A 23304-nucleotide genomic window follows, 5' to 3' on the forward strand; every position below is an offset into this window, starting at 1 on the left:
TTCCTTTCCCAGACATCAATCCTTCTCCCTCCTGCCCATCAGTCCATCCGTTTCTCTCCTTTCTTATCTTCTTAACTTTCCTTATTCCTCCTCTCTTCCCTGCCTGTTTATCCATAACCCCCTTCTATATCTACCAGACCTCAATGTTTCCCTACTTTTGACTGAAGAACTGCCTGACTGCACATTTACATCTTCATCTGTCTATAAAATTGGCCAGCAAAGAGCAGTTGCAGGATGCCTGGCTTTGCTTTCCTGTTGGTATCCATTGCCTTGTTCCAGGCTGTGATGGTGACTGAATTTCAACAGCATGCTTCTGTCCCACAGGCTCGCCTTCCTCTGAAGTGGATGGCTCCAGAAAGCATCTTTGACAAGGTCTACACCACCCAGAGTGATGTCTGGTCCTTTGGAGTCCTCCTCTGGGAGATATTTTCACTAGGTAAGTGGTAGTGGTCATGATGATGATGTCACCATGCTTTGCTGTGCAGGAAGAATGTTCTCTTCTGCAGTATGTCTGAGGGAGAAGTGGGAAGAAAATGACACCTCCTCCCAATGTGGGGCAGTCTGGTGATCACTTCCTCCCAGTGCAAGATAAAGGTGGTAGGCAGGACTAGAAGTCTGGAGACAGCCTCCTCCTAATGTGAGGGTTTCTGGCTCAGAAGAAAGATCCATTTCATGAATGGGAGTGGAACAGAATAGTGACTGCATCTCTCAGATTGGTTTGAGAGGAAAGGTAGAATGAGGAGAAAGTTTGATTGTTGTCCTATGGACTTCATTTTCCAACCCCTGGACCACTTTTGGATTTTTCTCCTAGGTGCCTCACCCTACCCTGGTGTGCAGATCAATGAGGAGTTCTGCCAGAGACTGAAAGATGGTACCAGGATGAGAGCTCCAGAATATGCAACTGCAGAAATGTGAGTTGGAAATTTCAGACCTGAACCCCCGCCAAGGAAATACTATAGAAAACACAAGAAAACATGGGGCCAAGGAGGCCAAGGGAAAGTCCCCCAGGCAGGATGGATAGACTCTCTCTTTCAACCAGTGTGTGGTAGGCAGGCCCAACCACTCTTTAGCCTGCTACCAAGTCTCCAGGAAGGAGCCTGAAACAAATAAGAATAATCACAAGAACTAGAGGGATGTTTCAGAGCTATTTAAAATAATTCAACTTTAAACTTCCTTCTGTACAGGGTAACCTAACTGGGATGGTGCTGTAGGAGGCCAGGTGGTGACATGGGGGATCACATTCCCCTCCATCACAGGGGTGTCACAGTAGTCCTTGTGTTCAATTGGGAGTTGCAGCTTGAACAAGAAGGATGAACTTGATGAATAGTGCGTGTTGTTTCCTCTTGGCAGTTATCGTATAATGCTGAGCTGCTGGCATGGGGACCCCAAGGAGAGACCGACTTTCTCAGACCTGGTGGAGATCCTGGGGGACCTTCTTCAGGAAAATGTCCAGCAGGTGAGGTTTTCATGCACTGTCATAATCCAGCACCAAACTGCGCTGGGTCAGTTTTCTTCAAACAGCTTGTTCTTCATTTCATTGCTGGCCATCCTGCTGGCCAGCTATGCCCACATCTGACTCCGTTTGTGTTTGTGCATGTGTGTGCAGGCACAGGGCTCAGAGCCTACATTGGTGCAAATCAGCGTTCCACCATTGGAGATACAATATATATGTTGGCTGGTATAAATTAGTGTAAGTTTCCCTTTGTAAAATGTATACTTCACAGTATCAAACATATCACTATTGTCTAGCTCAGGGGTAGGCAACCAATGGCATGTGTGCCAAAGGTGGCACGCGAGTTGATTTTCAGTGGCACTCACACTGCCCGGGTCCTGGACACCAGTCCGGGGGGCTTTGCATTTTAATTTAATTTTAAATGAAGCTTCTTAAACATTTTAAAAACCTTATTTACTTTACATACAACAATAGTTTAGTTCTATATTATAGACTTATAGAAAGAGAGACCTTCTAAAAACGTTAAAATGTATTACTGGCACGCGCAACCTTAAATTAGAGTGTATAAATGAAGACTCGGCACACCACTTCTGAAAGGTTGCCGACCCCTGGTCTAGCTATTGGACAGATCTTTTTCATTATTCCTCGGTTGTCTTTTTAATATTTTTATCCTTATCTGTAAATTATGACTTGTTCATTTTTAAACTGATTCAAACTCCTGGCAGGCTCCTGCCTCTGTCAAGCATAATTAACAAACACGAGGAATTCTTGAAACTCCTCGGATCTGAGTGTCGAGGACATTTGAATGAAATAGTTATTCTTTTACACAAACACATGCAAACAGTGCCATACAGATTTACCTTACCGTGTTACTAACTGTTACTACACAGTAGCTTATCTGCACTTTTATCTGGTGTGAGCATGCCACTGTGGTTTTAATTTCTCCTTTGCACACTATTTTAGCTGAAGATAGCTGGATGCTTAAATATGACTAACCTTCTCAATTATAAACAAAAATTAACCATTTTATAAATGCAGACCTGTCTTGTCTGCAGCTGTGTGCCTTTGGAACACTGACAATTCGTTGGTACATCACATAACAGGTGTGTGACGTGCAACACACTGCAGGTGCTGCTCAGTAGTTGATAAGTCAGTTAGAGGGAAGTACTATACCCAAGGCATCACCTGATGTAGTGTTTATTCTGTATTGTACATACAGGATGGCCCAAAGGCAGTTAAGTGGCTAACAGAGAGCCTAGGGATGGAGGTCAGCAGAACAAGTACTGTACATACCTGTTATAAACACCTCAAGAAGAGGAAAGCCTAAGGAACTGTATACATTATCAAGCTATGGAATTAGAGTTCACCTATTATTTCCCTATTCCCCCCATACATACACATCAGCACACACTGTACACACCTGTATGCACACAGACACTTAACTCACTGTACTCAAAGGACATGGAAATCTCCAGGGGGTTGTTGTGTTCCAGAAAAGCAAAAGACCTAAAATGGGAATAGAGAGACAAGGTGGGTGAAGTAATCATGGGAAGGAATATTTCCATTTTATGCAGTGTAGTTGTAGCCGTGTTGGTCCCAGGATATTAGAGAAACAAAGTGGGTGTGGTAATATATTTTATTGGACCGGCTTCTGTTCTTTTGAGCTTACACAGAGCTTGTCTCTCTCACCAACAGAAGTTGGTCCCATATAAGAGATTACCTCATCCACCTTGTCTTTCTAATATCCTGGGACCAACACGGCTACAAGAACACTGCATACAATGGGAACACTCCCTCCCAGTATCGAGGGTGTCTATGTACAAAGTTCTCTCCTGTTTGCAGAGTCCTCTTCTCTCTGTAAGCACATTCGCTTTCCTTCCCTTCAGGAGGGGAAGGATTACATCCCACTGAATGACTCTCAGAGCTCTGAAGACGACGGCTTCTCCCAAGTGCCGTCCTCTGCCCAGCAGAACTCTGATGAAGAGGAATTTGACATGAGGCTACGCTGCCACAGTTTAGCAGCAAGGTGAGTCCCTGTTGTCCTCTGGGAAACACTGTGAGAGGAAAAGAGAGAGCCAAGCAGGGATCCAGACTTCTAAGGATGCCCTTTGGAAGCGCTAAGACCCCAGTAGTGCTAGGTTGGGAGGTCACATTCTAAGCAGAACTGACTCCAACACTTAGAGATCTTGCATCTGGGTTTTGTTCATGTTCTCTTCAGTGACTGGGGAGAGACCTTGGTGTCTGAGCATACGACCTGCCTCCTCCACCTACCTCCAGCTACACTAACAGGGTAGTCACACTTCCAAGACCATGGCTATAGATTTCAGGGTCCTGTGCATTAGCAAGGGAAGAGACCTGTTAGACTGTCCAGTCTCTCTCTCTTCCAATGCAGGTTGATCCCAGCTGTGCTTTATCTTGTCCCTTTCTAAATGATGCAAGTGACAGGCCTGCGCCTCTTTCTTTGGGAGGCCGTTCCACAATCTAATGTTGGGACATGAGGACATCTGCATGTTGAGGATTTCATCATGTCTCCGTTCAGTGTAACTGGCTCTGTCCCTCTCACCTTGTCCCCTATAGCAATACATCAGCAGCTACCCCTGCTGCTAAGCACTGTAACCCTACCCCTGCTCAGGTGAACAGCTCCTCTGTTTGGGTAGGTGGAAACCTTTGGTGGACTGGGGCTAAATTGGAAAGTCTGCCTTGCTGCCACCCTCACTAAAGTGTGCTTTCTGCTGCAGGAGGGACAGGGAACACAATATTCCACTCCATGCGTGTAAGAACGGGAGGCTACCTCACAGCACCGCAGTCTTGAGGTGTATGAATTCCTCCAGCCCCCTTAAATGCCCCATTGTGCTTGCCTGCTCCCCAGAGTAAGCTCTGTATTGAGAGGGTAGCATAGGGCAAGTGACCTGTTGTGGAGCACCGATCCAGATATTTGGCTTATTCAGTTTACTGCGTGCTGTATGCTTCTCTCGCCAGATACTATAACTGTGTGTCATTCCCCGGGTGTTTGACTGGAGGAAATCAGATAAGGTGTCCATCCAGAATAAAGACATTTGAAGAGTTTCCCATGACACACACAATGTATAAAACACACCCGGTGAGTAGCGTCTGGGTGGAGATGGGCAGGGAGGGATGAGGGGGTTGTTTGTTTTCTAGCCCATTTACTAGTGATGGAGGAAGGACGGTTTTCTATCTGTCCATCCCAACACGATCTCATCCCATCCCATGCACACTCATCTATCTATCATGTAAGGATTTTCTATAGCGCCGATCACTGTATCAGCTGAGTGTTGAACAAGTAAATTAGATCTGCCAGCGAGGTCCAGAGAGGATTCGGCTCTTCACCCTTCCCAGGTTTGTAAGTACAAGGCCAGTAGATCAAGCACACTGAAATCCATGACAGGACCAGTCATATGCTAATAACCTTGTGCCAGACTTTAACAATCCCTGGTCTGCATTGTATAACACCTGGGAATGCTCCCCAGGCAGCCACACGCAAACTCTGCATTTGCACATGCCATTTTTAGGAGGCTACATTTGAAAAGTGGCCCCAGTGAAACTATGGCACTTACAGATAAAATTGTCCCACGATCCCCTCAGGGCTACTTTCTCACTCTTCCCAGCTACCTCCTGTATTTGATTTAATGAAGGATTGAGTCTGCGCTTGATGAGCGAATGGATCTCTTGGCAGGGATGGTACTCATAATGCATGTTGCTTCCTTGTTTCCTCCCAGGACAATCAAACGGACAGTGGGATGGTCCTGGCATCAGAGGAATTTGAGAGGATAGAAAACAGACACAGAAAAGAAGGTGGATTCAGGTACCTCCTTAACTCGCTCCCGTGAACCACTCTTGTTGTCCACAGCAGTGCTTGCTGTGAGGCACCCTGAGGCAAAAATGCACTGAGATCACTGAAGTATCTGCAGCTGCCTACCCACAGAATCTGCTACTGGAAGCAGCATTCCTAGAGCCCTCTGCAATAAAGGGCTTGATTGGTCTTATGGCTTTTGCATGGTGAAGTTGGGCTCAGTCAGCTGAGTGAAACGTATAAACTTTTAACAAGTGGTAAAATACCTCAGCACATCGACCTGTGAGAGTTGTTGTTCAATAAAAACCACCCCTTGTTGACAGCCCAAAACACATTCCACACGGCAAAGGAGTAATGGCTCTGTTGAAATAACAAGGCACACGGAAGTACTTGTCCACTTCTCCTTCAGGCACCTCCACGCTTTTTTCCCACACCACTCACTGCACCTGGGAAAATCTCCCCAGCAAATTTTATAAAGCCACCACATCTATTAAAATCCTTCCTTACATCTTTCCTCTGTCATAATGCCTACAAATCATTGCCCAGTGGTGTTAGGCAGGTGGTAAGTTGAGATGTCTGCTTTTCTGCTGAACTCTGTTCCTGTTGTTACCTTGTCCTCCTGCACTCCCCCACCTGGTTTGTTCTGCCACCTGTTGCATCCTGTCTGACACCAAAACTTGGACTTGCCTGGGGCAGGATCTGTCTTCATTGTTACTTGTCTCCACAGTGCCTGACACAATGGGGTCCTGAAACTTGATTGGGGTTCCCAGCTGCAAGCCTAAAACAATGTCATAATAATCATGCAGCTGCAAAAAGCTACTTCGCAGCAGAGCCAGCGGCAGGTCAGGGAGTGGGACCTGGGGATCCTCTTCTGGACATAAGGGCCCCACAAAGACTAGTTCAGTCATTGCGTTGAAATAGCTTCCAGAGAGCAGCCTGCGTGGGAAGATTCTAACACATGCACACCTGCCCAGTCTCAGGCCCGGGGCCTGAGTGTGCTGCATATCAGTGTGGTGGGTGCCCCGGATGTTAGAGCGCTGGGCATCAGAGCACTGGCTATTAGCTTATTGGCTGTTTGTTAGCATGCAGAGTTTGTCCCCCTGAATGCCTGCCTTGCCTCCATGCTTTACCAGCTCTTTAATGGGGTTATTTCTGATGCTGGGAAGCCTCTCTGAGAGGTGTTGGGTTTCTCTAGTACTGCTCTGAACTGATTCTCTGCATCTCTCTTTGCTAACAGCAGTAAAGGGCCCAGTCGAAATGCAGAGTTGGCAGTGGAACAGTCGGACCTGAGAGGCAGGTGTCGACCGTTGTATCAGTCCCAGGTCGGAGGCCAGACTTTTTACAACAGTGAATATGGGGAACTGTCAGAACACTCAGAGGATGGCAGCTACACCCCACCCGGAGAGGGGGCCAGTCCCTCCGCTGTCCATGCGTCCTTCTTCTCAGAGCAGTATTAACAGGAACAGGCTGCAGAGACACCATGCCAAGACACCACCTTCCACCCTTCATGCTGCATTGCCACTGCCATATGGAGCTTCCCCTCCAACCTAGAACAAACCACAGCAGGAAATCCCCACAAAACAGATGGAGAAAGGGAGCGAGAACACCTCAGAATTACAGACTGATGACTCAGGATGCAGCTTCTGATCCACTCAGGCACCGGAGAGAGCACATCATTGATTGGGATGTTTTGTTTTATTTGTACGGGTAAGACGGACTCATGCCACTGGTTAGTGTGCATCTGTGCTGAGTGCTGCAACTGCCTCTCCACATCCAGCCTCTATTCAGATAGGTTTCCACTCAATACGCCCCATTTCAGGTCAGATATAAATAGATCTGTCTGAGTCAAGGCTCTTCCTAATGTGCAGCTTCAAATATTTTTCCTTGGATTGTTTTTAATACGCTTTGAGTCTTCATGACTTCAGCCACTGAGGAGAGAGACAGAACCAAAGGGAAGACTTACGAAGTGGTACCAGCAACAAGAGCAGGACGTTTCCGAGCGGTGGCTGGGAGGATCCCAGTGGATTCAGATATTCCCCGTAAACATACCAATGTGTGTGTAACCCACTAGGCATGAAAGCACTCCTGGCCCCTCAAAACCACTTCATCCAGTCCCACCAATATTCCTTTGTGAATTATCCCCAGGCATTTAGCATCCCTAGCAATGGAGACCTGCCTTTATATCTAATCAGATGATAATTTTTGCCATTTTAAGCAACAAGCCCTGAAACGGTTATCAGCTAATAGCTAAAGTCACCCCAGTGAGATAGGGAAACATCCACTGGTTTTGTAGACCTGTGAAAAAGTCAAGTTTTATACACGCTGTGCTGGCAGCAGGTAACTAACCATCCCTCTCCCCAGAGCCCTGCTACAGTTTGTTGCTCCAATTAAAAAGTAAACAAAACAAAGTCATGTTAATTTCAGCTGGATTATAAACATAGAGGGAAAATCAGTGTTTGATGAAAGGAAAAGATCAAAGAGGTCGGATGTGATATATTTATTTGCAATGAGCTGTAAGGGTTTTACAAACAACAGAGAATACAAAGCACAAAGATAAGGTCCCTTTAATTGCATCACTTTGCTGGCATCACTGCAGTGGAAGAGAGAACCCTGCGTTGTGGGTCTGGTAAGTGCTGTTAACTTGGATAGACTATATTGGCTTCACATACGTTTGCATCCACTTTCAGCAGCCAGTGAACCATTGCCCCAGCAGGATCTCCAAAGGGGAGACCACACCTCAGACAGACTCCTCTTCAGCATCTATCACAGCACTTTGCCAGAGTCTGCAGCACAGTGAACCTGTCTTTCATTCCAATGGGCTTTCTTAGCTGTGGGATCAAGAAGTATTGGTTTCTACAGAAGCAGCTTCAGTGGCTTTTTTATGTGAAATCACATGAGCTCAGAAGCTCTGGGGACTCTGTGTGCAGCTCATCTGAACACATTTCGGTTCTGATTCCCTGCCATTCCCCACCTCCTTTTCCTCTCCCTGCCACAGAGTATCTTCACAAAAGCGTCAGAGGAATCTTTGTGACAAGGCTCATTTGAGCAGCTTGTGAGTTTCCTTTTAGCATCTCATCCCACACACCTTTCAGAGGCGGACGCTCTCTATACCTTTGGCGTCTCAGCACCAGAGGAATTCTGCTTGCAGGCCAGGCTTCTATGTATAGAACTAAGGGGTTTTGTTTTGACTTTTTTTTTTTTTTTTTTTTGTATCAGATATATTTTTTCAGATTCTATTTTTCCTCCATAAGAGGGTTTTGTGCATTTATAAAGCTGGCACTACCGTTGTCTGTACCTTTCCCACATTGAGTTGTATGTCGTGGCTGCACTCAATGTCTTGTCTGTTTGATTACAATTCTCTGCACAAGTGTGGGGCTATGAGTTTACTTGATGAATGGGAATGTAGGTGGTTTTGTTTTTAAAATTACATATAGACATCCGCAAGGCACAAAATCAGTCCACCAAAATATTGTTCTTCCCTTTTGTGTCAGTGGAATTATAGTATGATGTGCATATCAGAGAGCTGGAGGAGATTCCCCAAAACTCAGACCTCCCTGTGCCTGCTAATCCCACTGCACCCCGTGGGAATTCAACCCACAGTTGTCAGCTGCTAGAGTAGGTTTAAGTGCAGTCATGACTCAAGTAAGGAACCCTACTGATGGAGGCTGCTAGGAGAGACACTGAATCAGTGCATCCTCTAGGTGCCTAGGCCATGCCCTGTGCTATCACCCATTTTTCAGCTGCAGCAGCCCCTTCGCTCTGGGGAGGTTGATTCTGTTCCTGGCTCACTGTGGCAGAAGCTGGCATAAACCCAGGCTGAATTTAGCCCACTCTCTTGATGCATCCTTTAGACCAGGCCTTTTTTGTCCTGACTATACTCATCACATCTGCCAGCCTTCAATGTTCCATAGAAAAGAGTTCACCTGGAAATACACTTCACTGCAAAAAAGCCCTAAAAATATTTACCAATAAAACAACAAATAAAATGCCACCGTACAAAGGAGCCAAAAGGCCTTCTCAATCCGATGATTGAAAATGTACCAGCAAACCCCACATTTAACAGGGTCCCAGCACAGTTTCCCAGAGCAGTGTGTCCAGGGCTTTTTGAAATAGCCTGGTTATCATCACAAGCAATGAACCACACTGCTGTCTGTGCTTCTGTATTCAGAATACAGCGTGGATGGGCATTCCATATACGTGTGCACAAGCATCAGTCTATGGAAAAGTTATTGCACTAAAATCCATTGTTTAAAGGCAGCCTGGGTGAGTCCATCTGCAGGTCAAGAGCAAGGAGCTGGAATGACGTATTTCAGCAGAGATTTGCTTTGCTTCCTATATTTTGTACCCTCTTTAGGGTGGAGGGGCAGGAGGGGTGGGGGAATCAAATCCTATTATATTTGCAACAACATTAATACATGCGTAACATACCCATAATATGAGTAAACCTGTCTACTCTGCAGACACTCCCTCTGATGTAGTATCAATGTAATGTGTGACCATGCACAGTTGTATAGACACTTGTATTTTCAGTCATTTAAAAGCACACTATCAAGATTAAAATGATAGTGGTAAAAGTTGACATTCTTTCCTATGTTATTGCCACCATCCATGATTATTAAAATTGACAGTTTTAAAAATCAGTGTTTTCATCATTTCTGCCATTTTTTACATTCTGCTACTTAGGTTGAGCAATGAAATGAGGTTGATCTGTTTCATTTTCAGTTCTGAGGCACTAGCCCCATGCTGCAATGTTTGGGCTTCCACAATTACAGTAGACAATTTCAACTTTTAAAACCCCTAGTTTAATTTCTGTACCTATTAGGTTTAGCAACACCCTCACTCCTTTTATTTTTAACTGAACCTAATTTTTGAGGCGAAGAGATTTGTTATTATGCCTTAAAAAAGACCAATATACTGCTGGTTTCATTTTCTTTACCACTCATTAGTTATTACAGATCATTCCTCTCTCATGAAAATAAAGTGTTTGTCACAGAGCACTGGCATGTATTCTCTACTTGCTTGTACGTATGCACACCCCCAATCAAAGCCATTGGCATACATGTGAATCAAGTAATGCTTCCTTTACATGCCAATATTTTAAGCTGGTACCAATTGTTGCCACAGCAGCATTGAACGTTTTGGTGAAGTGGCCTTTGATGCACATGGGGGGGGGGGGAGGAGGGGGGAGAGAGAGAGTGTGTGTGTGTGTGTGTGTGTTACACAGGAGTGTTTATGGGTTTTTTAAAATCACTTTATTTGAGTCCTGTCTCTGACAGTTCACAGTTATATATCAAACCAGTTAGAACACTGCTTTTTCCCCCTCTCCTCCTATAGTACTTGTTAAACTTTGTCATTAAGAGTTTTGTTGTAATATCTAAATGTGAAATTAAATAAAGTCATAACTTTCGCCTGCTTTCTGTCATTTCTCAGTGGTTTGAACATTGGCCTGCTAAACCCAGGGTTGTGAGTTCAATCCTTGAGGGGGTCACTTAGGGATCTGGGGCAAAAACGTGTCGGGGGATTGGTCCTACTTTGAGCAGGGGGTTGGACTAGATGACCTCCTAAGGTTTCTTCCACCCCTGACAGTCTATGATTCTATGATTTCTGAAGTTACATAGCTTTAGCAGCTACAGAGACACTGGTCCTTGCTAAGTCGCAATGACTGTGATCTTCACATAAAACTCAAGCTTGAATCCAAACCTTGTTTGAAATCCAACTCAGATCAATTAACATGTTTTGGTTTTATTATTTCACGTTTGTGTCTCTTTGCATTTCCTCCTTTCAGGCAGGAAACAGCTGTTCTTGTGGCATTTCCAGGATGAAAGTTAGTCTTTTCTCATGAGATCCTTGGATAAAGCCGGATACACTTTGGATAAGTATGTTTATCTGAACCAGTGACCTGAAAACTAAGATCTTCACTCAGCAAGACCCTTAAAATACTGACCAGATACTTTGGGGTTTCATTAATGTTTTATTGTCTAGCCAAAGTCTACCCAAATGGGACACACTTTCTAATTTACCCTCTTTAATGTTGCCGCTCCTCCGATGGCTGTTTCTTGCACATGTTATCCAGCTAATTTTATAGCATTTCTCAAACTGTGGGTTGGGACCCCAAAGTGAGTTGCAACTCCATTTTAATAGTGTCATTGGACTTGCTGGGGATTGGACCGAAGCCAAAGCCTGAGCCCCACCACCAGAGGCCGAAGCAGAAACCCAAGGCCTCATGCTACGGATTCAGCCCTGGGCGGCCGGGCTCCAGTTACAGACCTCCCATCAGGCTTCAGCTTTGGCCCCCCCACCCTGGAGCTGCAGGGTTTGGGCAGGCTCAAGCTTCAGTCCCCCTTCCTGGGGTCATGTAGTAATTTTTATTGTCAGAAGGGGGTTGCGGTGAATGAACCGCTGAGCCAGTGGCACTGGATCCGGGGGTGCCAGGGCCCTCCCACTTTTTGAAAGTGGGTTGGCCCAGTCTGTCCACTTTTCACAGGGGTGGACCCTGCCCCTTCCCCTCCTCCTCGCCCCACCCCCCAGTCAGGCCAGTGTGGAGCCCAGCCGGGGAGCCCAGCTGGGGAGCCTGAGCAGCTGTGGTACGGACCCTCCACCTGCCCTGGTCGGGGGGCCTGAGCAGCCCCCAGCCCATGTCCCTGCCCCCCAGGCCCTCCGCCCAGGGCAGGTGGAGGGTCTGCACCGTAACTACCCACAGCTGCCCGCCCAGCTCTTATCATAGCCAGGCCGTGGCTCCGAGGCGCACATACACACACACACCCCGGGCTGGAACCTGGGTCCCTCCACCTGCCTTGAGCAGGGGATTCAGGGGGCAGGCAGGGTGCTGCTTTTGGCCCCACCACAGGCGGGAAGGGGTTGTGGCCTCGGAGGGAGCCACCACTTTTGGGAAGGCTCTGGCGCCCTTGTGCTGAGCTAGAAGGATGTACGAATGGCCTCCTCCAAATATGGTGATGCTCTGAGATTGGCTGGCAAAAGTCAAAGCGAGCCCCAAAGCACCCTGTCAGAAACACCCTACTGTAGACAACCTCTCCTGACCTCATGATCAAGAGTCTCAAGACCTCTCCAGATCCATTTTTGCTCCCTGTGAATCCCATCCACTGTCACCCCTTTCCGCTGCGCGCTGCTGCCTGTTGTCTGAGCTCCACTTAGCTGCCCTCAGAAGTAGGTGAGAATTTTTTTTCTTCTCCAATACTCCCCTAGGTGGTGCTGTAGCTCTAACAGTTTCTTCTACAGGATGGGAAATGGCTCAGGGGCAGGTGAGGCACAGCTCTGCAGGTTGGAAGCCGGTTTTGTGGAGGGATGCACAGGAGACAGAGAGAGAAAGGGGAGGAGGTGGAGGAAACTTTTGACAACGAACATTTGTACCATAAAAAGTAAAGACCGGGATGAAATTTAAGCCTCTTGCGCTGGGGTAGAGGAAGGATGTGCTTTTACGGAAATTTTCAGCAGCTCTTTCACTGGGGAAACTTGTGCAGTTAAGAAAAAGTATGAACGTTTCCTGAAAATACACAAACTTTAATGCCAGCCAAACCCTGGCAGCCTCCTCTGTTTAACCACAATAGGGTGAGTTTGCGAAATCATAGAATCATAGACTATCAGGGTTGGAAGGGACCTCAGGAGAAATTTAGAGGCAGTATAGTTCAATCTCTGAATCTCTGGAAAAAAACAGGCCCTCAGGGTACGTCTACACTGCAAAAAACAAACAAACAAACAAAAAACCCTGCCGCATGAAGTCTGACAGTCTGACTCTGGCTTGCACTGTGGGGCTAAAAATAACAATGTAGACGTTCGAAATCAGGCTGGAGCCCAGGCTCTGAGACCCCACCCCTTTCAGCCTAAACCAGAATGTCTACACTGCAGTTTGTAGTCCCACAAACCAAGCCCCATGAGAGTCAGCTGACCCAGATCAGCCATGGCCATGCTGCAGGTCTTTTACTGCAGCGTAGACAAACCCTCAGATGCTGGACAGCAGATAAAGATGATGTTGTAACAGCCCAGTTCAGCAAAACTCTCTGCATCTCATGGGGAGTGAGAGGGAAAGTACACACACCAGTGCTGACTCTCCAGGCATAGAAGGGTACAGTTCACAATTGCCTTGCCTCTTGGGTTTAATGCTTCGTTGCAGCTGTGCTATCCTTGGTACAAAAACAGGGTGTAGGAGAACAAATATGGCTTTAAACTACCTTTTTGGCCAGGGGCCTGCTCAGTCCCCTTTGTAATTAGAGCCTTCAGACTGCTCTATTTTACATTTGACTACCTAGAGCCATAAGGTCATGCCCCATTTTTCTTAACCAGGCCCTCAATGCTGTGAGGGGGTGTGGCAGAGAGGCATTATGCCAGCCGTATGCTACCTAGAGATTTGCCCTACCTAGGGAAATTCTCCAGTGGCCAGGTCTGCTGGACTGGTGTAAAAGGGTTGAAACACAAGAGAAAAGGTGGTCCCTTGTGCAGTCATTTACACCTGTGCAAAGTGATCTACCATTCTGATTTGGTGGTGTTGTACACCTACTTTTCACAGGTGCTACTGACAATATAAGATGCAAGGTGAAAGTGCTCAAGAATGAGGCCCACAATATGCAGGAGATATGGAAGAGATGATGGAATGTTGCACCCACAAGGAGATTCATGAATTGGGAAGTACTAAATGGGGAAAAAAGTAACACAGAGAAAAGGGGCAGAGGAAGAAGGCAGAAATTCTCAAGTGAAATGTAGAGGCAGTATAGTCTAGTGTGGTTAGAGCAGGGGACTGGGAGTTAGGATGCCCATGTTCTATTCCCAGCTCTGATACTTGCTGTGTGACCCTGGTCAGTTTATGTCCCAGTGACTTGGTTTACCTAGCTGTAAAATAGAGATTATTCTTATTTCATTCCCAGGAGAGTTGTGAGGAATAATTGATGCTTATGAAGTGCTTTGAGATCTTTGGAAGAATGGAAGCATAGTATTAACAACTAATACTTATACCCTCAAAGGGCTGGATCATACATTAACCAAATAATCCTCACAACATCCCTGTGGGGTTGCTATTATTATCCCCACTTTACAGTTGAGGAAACTGAAATACAGAAGGGAAGTGAATGTCCCAGCATCACACATCAAGACCCAGGGTGAGAAATCAGCATCTCCTGAGGTCCATCACTGTGCACACACCTCCAGACCATGCTCTCTATAGAAATGCAAAAAGCTGCTATTACATGCTTTACCCCATTCATCCTTGCCTTGCAGCTCCTTCTGGTTGGCACAAAGGCGCTACAGAGCAGGTGTCAGGGACCACCTAGAAATGCCTCCAGCACAGGCAATTCCACCAGCACCATGCTGCCTTCACAACAGGCCTTGGGCTAGGGGGCATTCTGGGGCAAGGATGGACTGGAGGAGGCAGACTGGGGGCAAGTGTGTGTGGTGGGGCATTTTTACACCCCAGGAATTCTGTGCCTCTACAAAGCCGTATAGGGACCATTGAAGCAGGGACACAAATTAGCACAGCCTGGCAAGCTGCCCTAACTTGCACTGTAAAAACCTCACTTCTTCGGATGCATAGAGTGAAAGTTACAGATGCAGACATTATATACTGACACATGGAGAGCAGGGAGTTACTTCACAAGTGGAGAACCAGTGTTGACAGGGCCAATTCAATCAGGGTGGATGTAGTCCACTCCCAATAATAGATGAGGAGGTGTCAATTCCAGGAGAGGAAAAGCTGCTTCTGTAGTGAGCCAGCCACTCCCAGTCCCTATTCAAGCCCAGATTAATGGTGTTGAATTTGCAAATGAATTTTAGTTCTGCTGTTTCTCTTTGAAGTCTGTTTCTGAAGTTTTTTTGTTCAATGACAGTGACTTTTAAATCTGTGATAGAATGACCAGGGAGATTGAAGTGTTCACTTACTGGCTTATGTATGTTACCATTCCTGATGTCCGATTTGTGTCCATTTATTCTTTTGCGGAGGGACTGTCCGGTTTGGCCAATGTACATGGCAGAGGGGCATTGCTGGCACACGATGGCATATATGACATTAGTGGATGTGCAGGTGAATGAGCCCCTGATGGTCTGGCTGATGTGGTTGGGTCCTCTGATGCTGTTGCCAGAGTAGATATGGGGACAGAGTAGGCACCACCAACTTCCTGAGGAAACTACAATGCATTGATGTTCTTCCTGAAAACACCATCCTGGCCACCATGGATGTAGAAGCACTTTATACCAATATTCCACATGAGGATGGACTACAAGCTGTCAGGAACAGTATCCCTGATGAGGCCACAGCAAGCCTGGTGGCTGAGCTTTGTGACTTTGTCCTCACCCACAACCACTTCAGATTTGGGGACAATTTATACCTTCAAGTCAGTGGCACTGCTATGGGTACTCGCATAGCCCCACAGTATGCCAACATTTTTATGGCTGACTTAGAACAACGCTTCCTCAGCTCTCGTCCCCTAATGCCCCTCCTCTACTTGCGCCACATTGATGACATCTTCATCATATGGACCCACGGAAAGGAGGCCCTTGAAGAATTCCATCTGGACTTCAACAATTTCCACCCCACCATCAACCTCAGCCTGGACCAGTCCACACAAGAGATCCACTTCCTGGACACTACAGTACAAATAATTGATGGTCACATAAACACCACCCTATACCGGAAACCTACTGACCGCTATACGTACCTACATGCCTCCAGCTTCCATCCAAGACACATCACACGATCCATTGTCTACAGCCAAGCCCTAAGATACAACCGAATTTGCTCCAACCCCTCAGACAGAGACAAACACCTACAAGATCTTTATCAAGCATTCATAAAACTACAATACCCACCTGGGGAAGTGAGGAAACAGATTGACAAAGCAAGACGGGTACCCAGAAATCACCTACTACAGGACAGGCCCAACAAGGACAATAACAGAACACCACTGGCCATCACATACAGCCCCCAGCTAAAACCTCTCCAGCGCATTATCCACGATCTACAACCTATCCTGGAAAATGATCCCTCACTCTCACAGACCTTGGGAGGCAGGCCAGTCCTCGCTTACAGGCAACCCCCCAACCTGAAGCAAATACTCACCAGCAACTACACACCACACCACAGAAACACCAACCCAGGAACCTATCCCTGTAGCAAACCGCGTTGCCTACTCTGTCCCCATATCTACTCTGGCAACAGCATCAGAGGACCCAACCACATCAGCCACACCATCAGGGGCTCATTCACCTGCACATCCACTAATGTCATATATGCCATCATGTGCCAGCAATGCCCCTCTGCCATGTACATTGGCCAAACCGGACAGTCCCTCCGCAAAAGAATAAATGGACACAAATCGGACATCAGGAATGGTAACATACATAAGCCAGTAAGTGAACACTTCAATCTCCCTGGTCATTCTAATACAGATTTAAAAGTCACTATCATTGAACAAAAAAACTTCAGAAACAGACTTCAAAGAGAAACAGCAGAACTAAAATTCATTTGCAAATTCAACACCATTAATCTGGGCTTGAATAGGGACTGGGAGTGGCTGGCTCACTACAGAAGCAGCTTTTCCTCTCCTGGAATTGACACCTCCTCATCTATTATTGGGAGTGGACTACATCCACCCTGATTGAATTGGCCCTGTCAACACTGGTTCTCCACTTGTGAAGTAACTCCCTGCTCTCCATGTGTCAGTATATAATGTCTGCATCTGTAACTTTCACTCTATGCATCCGAAGAAGTGAGGTTTTTACTCACGAAAGCTTATGCCCAAATAAATCTGTTAGTCTTTAAGGTGCCACCAGACTCCTTGTTGTTTTTGTAGATACAGACTAACACGGCTACCCCCTGATACTTAACTTGCACTGTGGGCCACCCCAGCCCCTGCTGCCACTGAACAGGGGAGGAGTAAACTGCCTCTCCTCTGTCCTGGGGCTGGTGCCTGCACCAGTGCCAAGATGAATCCAGCTGTTTATGAGGACTGCTCTGGGAAAAGCGGTATTTCAACAGTAAAAGTGCTAGCTCTGAGTTTGCTTTAAACACCACAGAGCTGCTGGTCCATAAAATTAAACTGCCATCTGTATTCCAAGCGTGATGAGACAGGGTTCTGGAACATTACCTCTGAAGGCATTATTGAAATATGAGCATTTGTCATTACCGTTGCCTTGTGGTTCCTCCCCCTTGTATACAGGATGAAAGGTTTTGTAAAATGCTTAGAGGCCATTAGTGAAATCATTGTGGTTCTTCACCCAGCATTTCCCAAGCAGGCGGGGGGGGGGGGGGGGGGGGGGAGGGGGAATGATGCGAAAGCAGAACATTCCATTGCTGCTTCAAAGACATTTCCTGCATTGTATTGACATTTCTATAGAGCTTTTCATAAGCAGCATCTCAGAGGATTTTACAGCTCCACAAGTTACATGCCTTTAGTGGGCCTCGTGGGCCAGTTTGTGCTCTCAGAGGCACACATCTGATTCCCACTACCTTCGTTGGAAATTACACGGACATTTCCAAGGACAGAATTTAACCGCCTGGTTACAGGTAAAAGAAAATACAGGAAGTTCTTTCTCCTTGCTAGCTCATATGCATCTGTGACCAGGTGCATCACAACAGAATAAGCTGCAACTGTTATAGAGTCGAGCAGTTTAACCACAATATTTAAGGTTAATCACTACCCTTATCTTGAGGCCTTCCACAGCTGTTGGTAAAGTCATCAGGGAGTGCATGTCTCAAAAGAACATCAGCACAATTATTTGCTCAGGAATTCAGAAAGTATTCTCAACAAAGGCCCTGTGAAGACTGAAATACTGGATTACTAGTTTTCCTTCCCATAAATAAGTTTCAGATACTTTGCCTATGTGAGGCCTGGAAGGGTTTTTTTGGTGTTTTATTTTTGATTATTCCTATAGCCATGCACAGACCCAGATCCTTGGAACTTCTATGATGTTATTTAACTGAAGATATTCAAACCATGATATTACAGTATTCATAGGATTAACATTTTTTCATTTTACTTCAGAAAACAAAGGCCAACTCATGCAGCAATGGCCAAATGTCCTGGCCAAATTCCAAATCAGGTTGTTACACCGTAGTCCATACCTACTTAAATTCTCGCTCTAGTTTCAATTGGCTAAATTATTTTTTACTTTCCCACATAACCCCTCCTTCCTCCCATGCATACAACACACATTTTTCCATTATAGACATGTGCTTTTAATCATGCTCACTGATCTGCTTGGTACTCAGCAGAACTCTGGATGTTAGAGGTTAAAAAGCTAAAAGAATAATGGAACCCCCTAGGCACAGTGTTTGTCCTTGTCTAAATCCCTGAATCAGAAAACGGAGTTAGTAAGCCAAGTATTTCTTCAATATAATAACTGTAAAGTATCTAAAATGGCCCAACCATTGTATTTAGGGCTCTTAATAGTCTATTGAATTCTAGTTTATGTCCTAGAGGCACTGACAGGGCTTCCGAGGAAGAATGGCAGTAGTTGTGTTTTGCAAATTCTTTTGTTAAGAAAATTGAGCCTGTCAAAGATCAGATGCCGCTTCAGATCAAAGTCTTGAGAGTCCAACCTGAGGGCATTGTTATGTCCTTCTGATTTTCCTTTCAGTACATTTAAGGCAGAGGTGATGGCAGTCTTGGAGACAGAGGGACCATATCCTGCTCATACATATGACACCATGAATCCTGACTGACTCTGGTGAGTCACTGAAGTAACTGAGAGCAGAATCTGATCCTGTTGTCCAGAGACCATCCCCATGTGGTCCCAACCAGAAGAGACCTATCTCTAGGGGTAAAGAGCAGTTCTCTCCTCAAACCTACTCTCTCCCAGGCCCATTGACAAAGAGACCCATTACACCTCCCTCCCTTAGGCCTTGTTCAGCTTTGTCACCCCTGCTCCCCTGGGGCAGCCAAATCTGTGGGTTCAGCCCTTCCATCCCCATCAGAAGGTGCAGCTCCCATCACTTCCCAGCTGGGAAGGAGCCAATGCAACCCCTCACAGGAAGTAGCTAGGATCCTAGTAGGAAACACCCCTTCTCCCCAGCTCCTCCACTCCCTCAAGCATAGGGTGCAGCAGACTGCTGCTAGCGCCCCACCTTTCCCTGACTAGCCCCGCCCCACCCCTCCAGGCACCTCCCCTCAGCGTAATAGCCATCCCCTTTCTAGGTCACCTCGCCCCCGGGTGGGTGTGACTCCCTGCAGAACCGCCCTCTCCCCGCGTTAACCACGCCCCCAAGTGGGCGTGACTCTCCAGAGCCCCCTCATGGCGCTGGGCGGGGGTGGGGCCTAGTGCGCCTGCGCAGCAGGCGGGGAAGCAGGAGCTGGCTGCTGTCGGGCTCGGTGCGCTGAGCGCGGGCTTTGCCTGAGGAACGGAACGGATCGGATCGGATCGGGTCGGCGTCTGCAGGAGCCCCGGCCCGGGGAAGGCGCTGCGGGGACGGGCCCGGAGCCGGCCATGGCGCGGTAGCCGTCAGCGGGAGCGGTCGGGCAGGCGGGGCAGCCCCCGCGGCGCCGAGCGGATCCCTGCCCGCGGGGGAGGCTGCGAGTCTGAGGGGGAGCCTGAAGCCGGGGGGGAGGGGCGGCGAGCTCCCGACGGACTCCGAAGCGCGCGGGGGGAGGCGACCTGCAGCCCCGGCGGGGGCCCCTCGCGCCGGCCGGCGCCCGCTGCGCGCCCCGCCCGGTGACACGCCGCGGGGGGCCGCCAGCCGCCGCCGCCTCCCCCCGGCCCGGCAGGCGGCTGCGGGCTCTGGCTGCCGCGCGCTCTCCGTGGATGGACTGCCCGGGGGCTGCCTTGCTGCGAGTCCGCGGCCCCTTGCTGCGTGCGGGGGAATCGACCCCCGCGCGGTGCTGTCGGAGGCGCCGGGACCTGTGAAGACACTTTCCAGCTCCCTCTGTGCTCGTGCCACTTCGGGTGAAGATGATGCTCGCGACGTGGACTTCACAGTATTGGGACCGTCTCTCTTCCTTGCCAGTCTTGGTCCTGGTTAACTGTTGTGTCTTGCTGGCTCGCGCGGATAATGCCAGTCAGGCATATTACACAGCCCTCATCAATGTGACTGTGTTGAACCCCGACCGAGTCAGCCCCACGTTACTAAGGATCGATCGTGGACGCTACGGGCAGGATTCCCCCAAAGTGGAGGTCAAAGGCCTGCTGCTGGCACCAGTGCCTATCAACGGAGGTAAATATCATTGACGACCACCTCTTTTCCTTTATTGTGAAGGGAGAGGCTGTGCCTTGAAAGTATCCTAGATCTGGGTTTTGGATGGTATGCTTGATTATTGAATAAGATTATGTTGGGTAGCACACACAAAATAAACACAGCTAATAACAAAATAAACTTGGCCGATGCTGTCCTGTGCTGTGGAGACTAGTAAACTATCTAATCTGATCTCAGAGTAAATCATTCACTTGCTATCTGGTAGCTGCTCTGTCAACAAGATAGCTGTGTGTCAGGCTTGCTGACTTTCATTGTTATCTCTGGCAAAGAAGAGGAAGGAGGACTTTCCCTTGCTAGAATATTCATAATCTGTTTCTGAGTGTGCTAGTACTGAGCAGTTGTACAGGGTTCAGCAAGTGTTAGTCATGTCGAGACTCATGCATTCTTTCTGAATTAATGGCGCTGTTTAGATATTAGGTATTTTTGATACATTACTTTGTTTAATACATTATCCCCAATGTCAAAATTACTAAACTGTCTCTTCTCAGAACTTCCATACTAGGTATTTATCAGGAGAATTTGATGTGTCTAACTGCATGAAACTACTTGATAGCATAGTCAGTTATACACTTAACCTTATTTCTATGTATTTGCAGTTACAGGATGGTTGAAGTCACTAAGCTTGCATCCTGGTGAGTCTCAGACACCCACAGTATGCTTGCATCTGATACAAACAATACACCACATATGTGGCTCTGTGTAATTACACCTTACCCAGATTTCATCTTTTATTAACGTGTGCATTATTTTTGTAACTAGTGTGATATTAGCATTTTAAATAAAATGTGAATGTAATAGCTTTAACCTTTTTGTTGGTTGCATTCTGATAAATAAAATGTGAGATTCTTAGAGAGAATATTAACCTATTCATGTTCTTTTAATGATACTAATCTTGTCAGGGCTGGAATTAAAGCCATTAACTAGGAGTACTTAAGCAAGTCAAAATAGTAAAAATTTTAAATGGTATTTCTTGAATTAAATGATGTATCACAGGGTTTGGAGGCTGCTACCTTTCTTGGATAATGGGCTTACTTAATGGATCATATCTGGCTCCTAGCATGTTTTCTGGATGCTGTACTTCTGCAGAGAGAGAGAGAGGAATATAAAATTTATCTTCTACTGCTTGTAATGTAAACCCAGAAACTAATATATAGTATTTTTTGGGGGGGAACCCAAAATGTATATTTTTTTTTTAAAGAATTGAAAAAATCTTTTGAATTGTCATAATTACCTGTCACAAATCCTAACATCACAATATTCTGTTTTGATGCTGAAGGCCACTTATAGGGTTTGCCTTGACTAGGCTAAAATATGAGTGGATTTTTTTTGGGGGGGGGGAATGTGGTAATATGTTTTAAAAGTCTATTGTAGTGTCAAGGCAAGTTGTATTTTAGCACATGCTAGCTGGTCTGGTTGAAGCCTTGAGCTTCACTAGAGGTTTTTAGAAGTGTTACTTCGAACATGCTAGAATAACACATTGTGAAAAACACTTTTTTTTATCATAGTCAAAATAAAACCATAGAATGATTGTTCCCGAAGGGCACTTGGGATGGATGGATTTGGAATTCAAATAAAGGCCCTCCAGTGGTAGCTGACCTCTTTTTTGAGTCTCTATTCTCTCCCACTTCACCCCTTCCTCCCCCCCCCCACCCAAAAAAAAAAAAAAAAACTTGACATGAAATTAAGATGCTATCTTGGTGAAGTGGCAGGAGATACAATACCATCTATAAGACATTGTTTTGCATCTTTTTAACATATTGTTTTTAGTATATGAAAGAGTCTAACATCTGGGTTTCCTTTACTGCGAAGTGCTGCATCTTTGATCAATAAAAATTATTGAGGAAACAATCCTTAATTCTATTCTAGCAGTGTTTTCCATTCTATTCTGATAGTCATCTCCAAAGAGTTAATGAAAGCATTCGTCAAAGGATGATAGTATTTTCACTGGAATAACAAGAGAAAAGCGAAATAAAACCTTAGCAAGTCTATGAACAGCCTTAAAAGTATCACATGACAAATAATTTCAGCTAGGTAGCATGGTGAATCATGAAATTGCAGACCTGAATTATTGCGGTTTTGATATGCTGTAATCATTGATGTTTGATATGTCATCACTTGCTGAACAAGTTCAGTTCTGTCCTTCAGCTTGTCAAGAGAAGCTTATAAAGGTAGACCTAACTGTCTTCCACTTGTCCTTTAATCTCTTTTATGAAGTGCTTTATACTGCTCTGTTAAAACCTTGCATATTTTGCTTTATTTGTGCAAAGACACATTTTCCCACAGGTAAAAATAATAGTATCGCACAATTCATTTAGTGTAGAGAAAATTGAAATATTTATTTCACAAGCTATAACTAACATACCTGTTTGCACACTTATAAATAGTCTTAAAGGGTTTTTTGTTTTATGTTGGTTGTATTGCTGTATTTGATAAGTGAGCCTTAATGCCATCCTGCTACTAGCAGTTGCCCTAATACCTTTATCCTTGTCTTTTTAACTTGCTGCAAGAGTTTTAGAAGATAATAATAACAACTCTTAAACCAGAATAACTAGTGCAGTCCTTTGCTGAACTAGGACTGTAATCTTGTCTATACATCGACTCTTTACCTGTCACTTAGGCTGAGCAGAAAAGACCTTGTATTTGTGATATTATATATGCAGATTTACTGATAGTGACGTTAGGGCTTGGTAGCAGCCCACTCAATCACTGTCTTGCATGGAATTTTCGTGAACCTGGGTGCTCAGCATAATGACTTTGCTATGCATATACTGAGAGCATCTCTGTGTTGAGGACCTGAAATGCCCCTCTTTGTGTGCAAATGTTACTTCAGTGCACTGTAGTCTCTTGTTCTTT

The 23304-nt window shown here is 46.1% G+C and overlaps 2 protein-coding genes across 7 annotated transcripts in view; both read left to right on the forward strand.

Moving 5' to 3' along the window:
- FLT4 (fms related receptor tyrosine kinase 4) overlaps positions 1–10468 on the forward strand; it is a 97121-nt gene extending 86653 nt beyond the window's left edge. For 4 of the 5 annotated variants that reach the window (XM_054038244.1, XM_054038246.1, XM_054038247.1 and 1 more), the window contains 7 exons: positions 325–436; positions 812–911; positions 1351–1456; positions 3340–3479; positions 4433–4553; positions 5191–5276; positions 6502–10468. In XM_054038244.1, the coding sequence (XP_053894219.1) occupies positions 325–436; positions 812–911; positions 1351–1456; positions 3340–3479; positions 4433–4553; positions 5191–5276; positions 6502–6721 (885 nt within the window). In that variant the 3' untranslated portion in view covers positions 6722–10468. The remainder of the gene's footprint in view (positions 1–324; positions 437–811; positions 912–1350; positions 1457–3339; positions 3480–4432; positions 4554–5190; positions 5277–6501) is intronic. The other variant, XM_054038245.1, reaches the window with a different exon arrangement.
- Positions 10469–20049: 9581 nt separating this feature from the next.
- RNF130 (ring finger protein 130) overlaps positions 20050–23304 on the forward strand; it is an 88782-nt gene continuing 85527 nt past the window's right edge. For both annotated transcript variants that reach the window (XM_054037464.1, XM_054037463.1), the window contains exon 1: positions 20050–20412. In XM_054037464.1, the coding sequence (XP_053893439.1) occupies positions 20151–20412 (262 nt within the window). In that variant the 5' untranslated portion in view covers positions 20050–20150. The remainder of the gene's footprint in view (positions 20413–23304) is intronic.

This window comes from Malaclemys terrapin, chromosome 8, assembly GCF_027887155.1.
Source record: "Malaclemys terrapin pileata isolate rMalTer1 chromosome 8, rMalTer1.hap1, whole genome shotgun sequence".
Classification (NCBI taxonomy): Eukaryota; Metazoa; Chordata; order Testudines; family Emydidae; genus Malaclemys; species Malaclemys terrapin.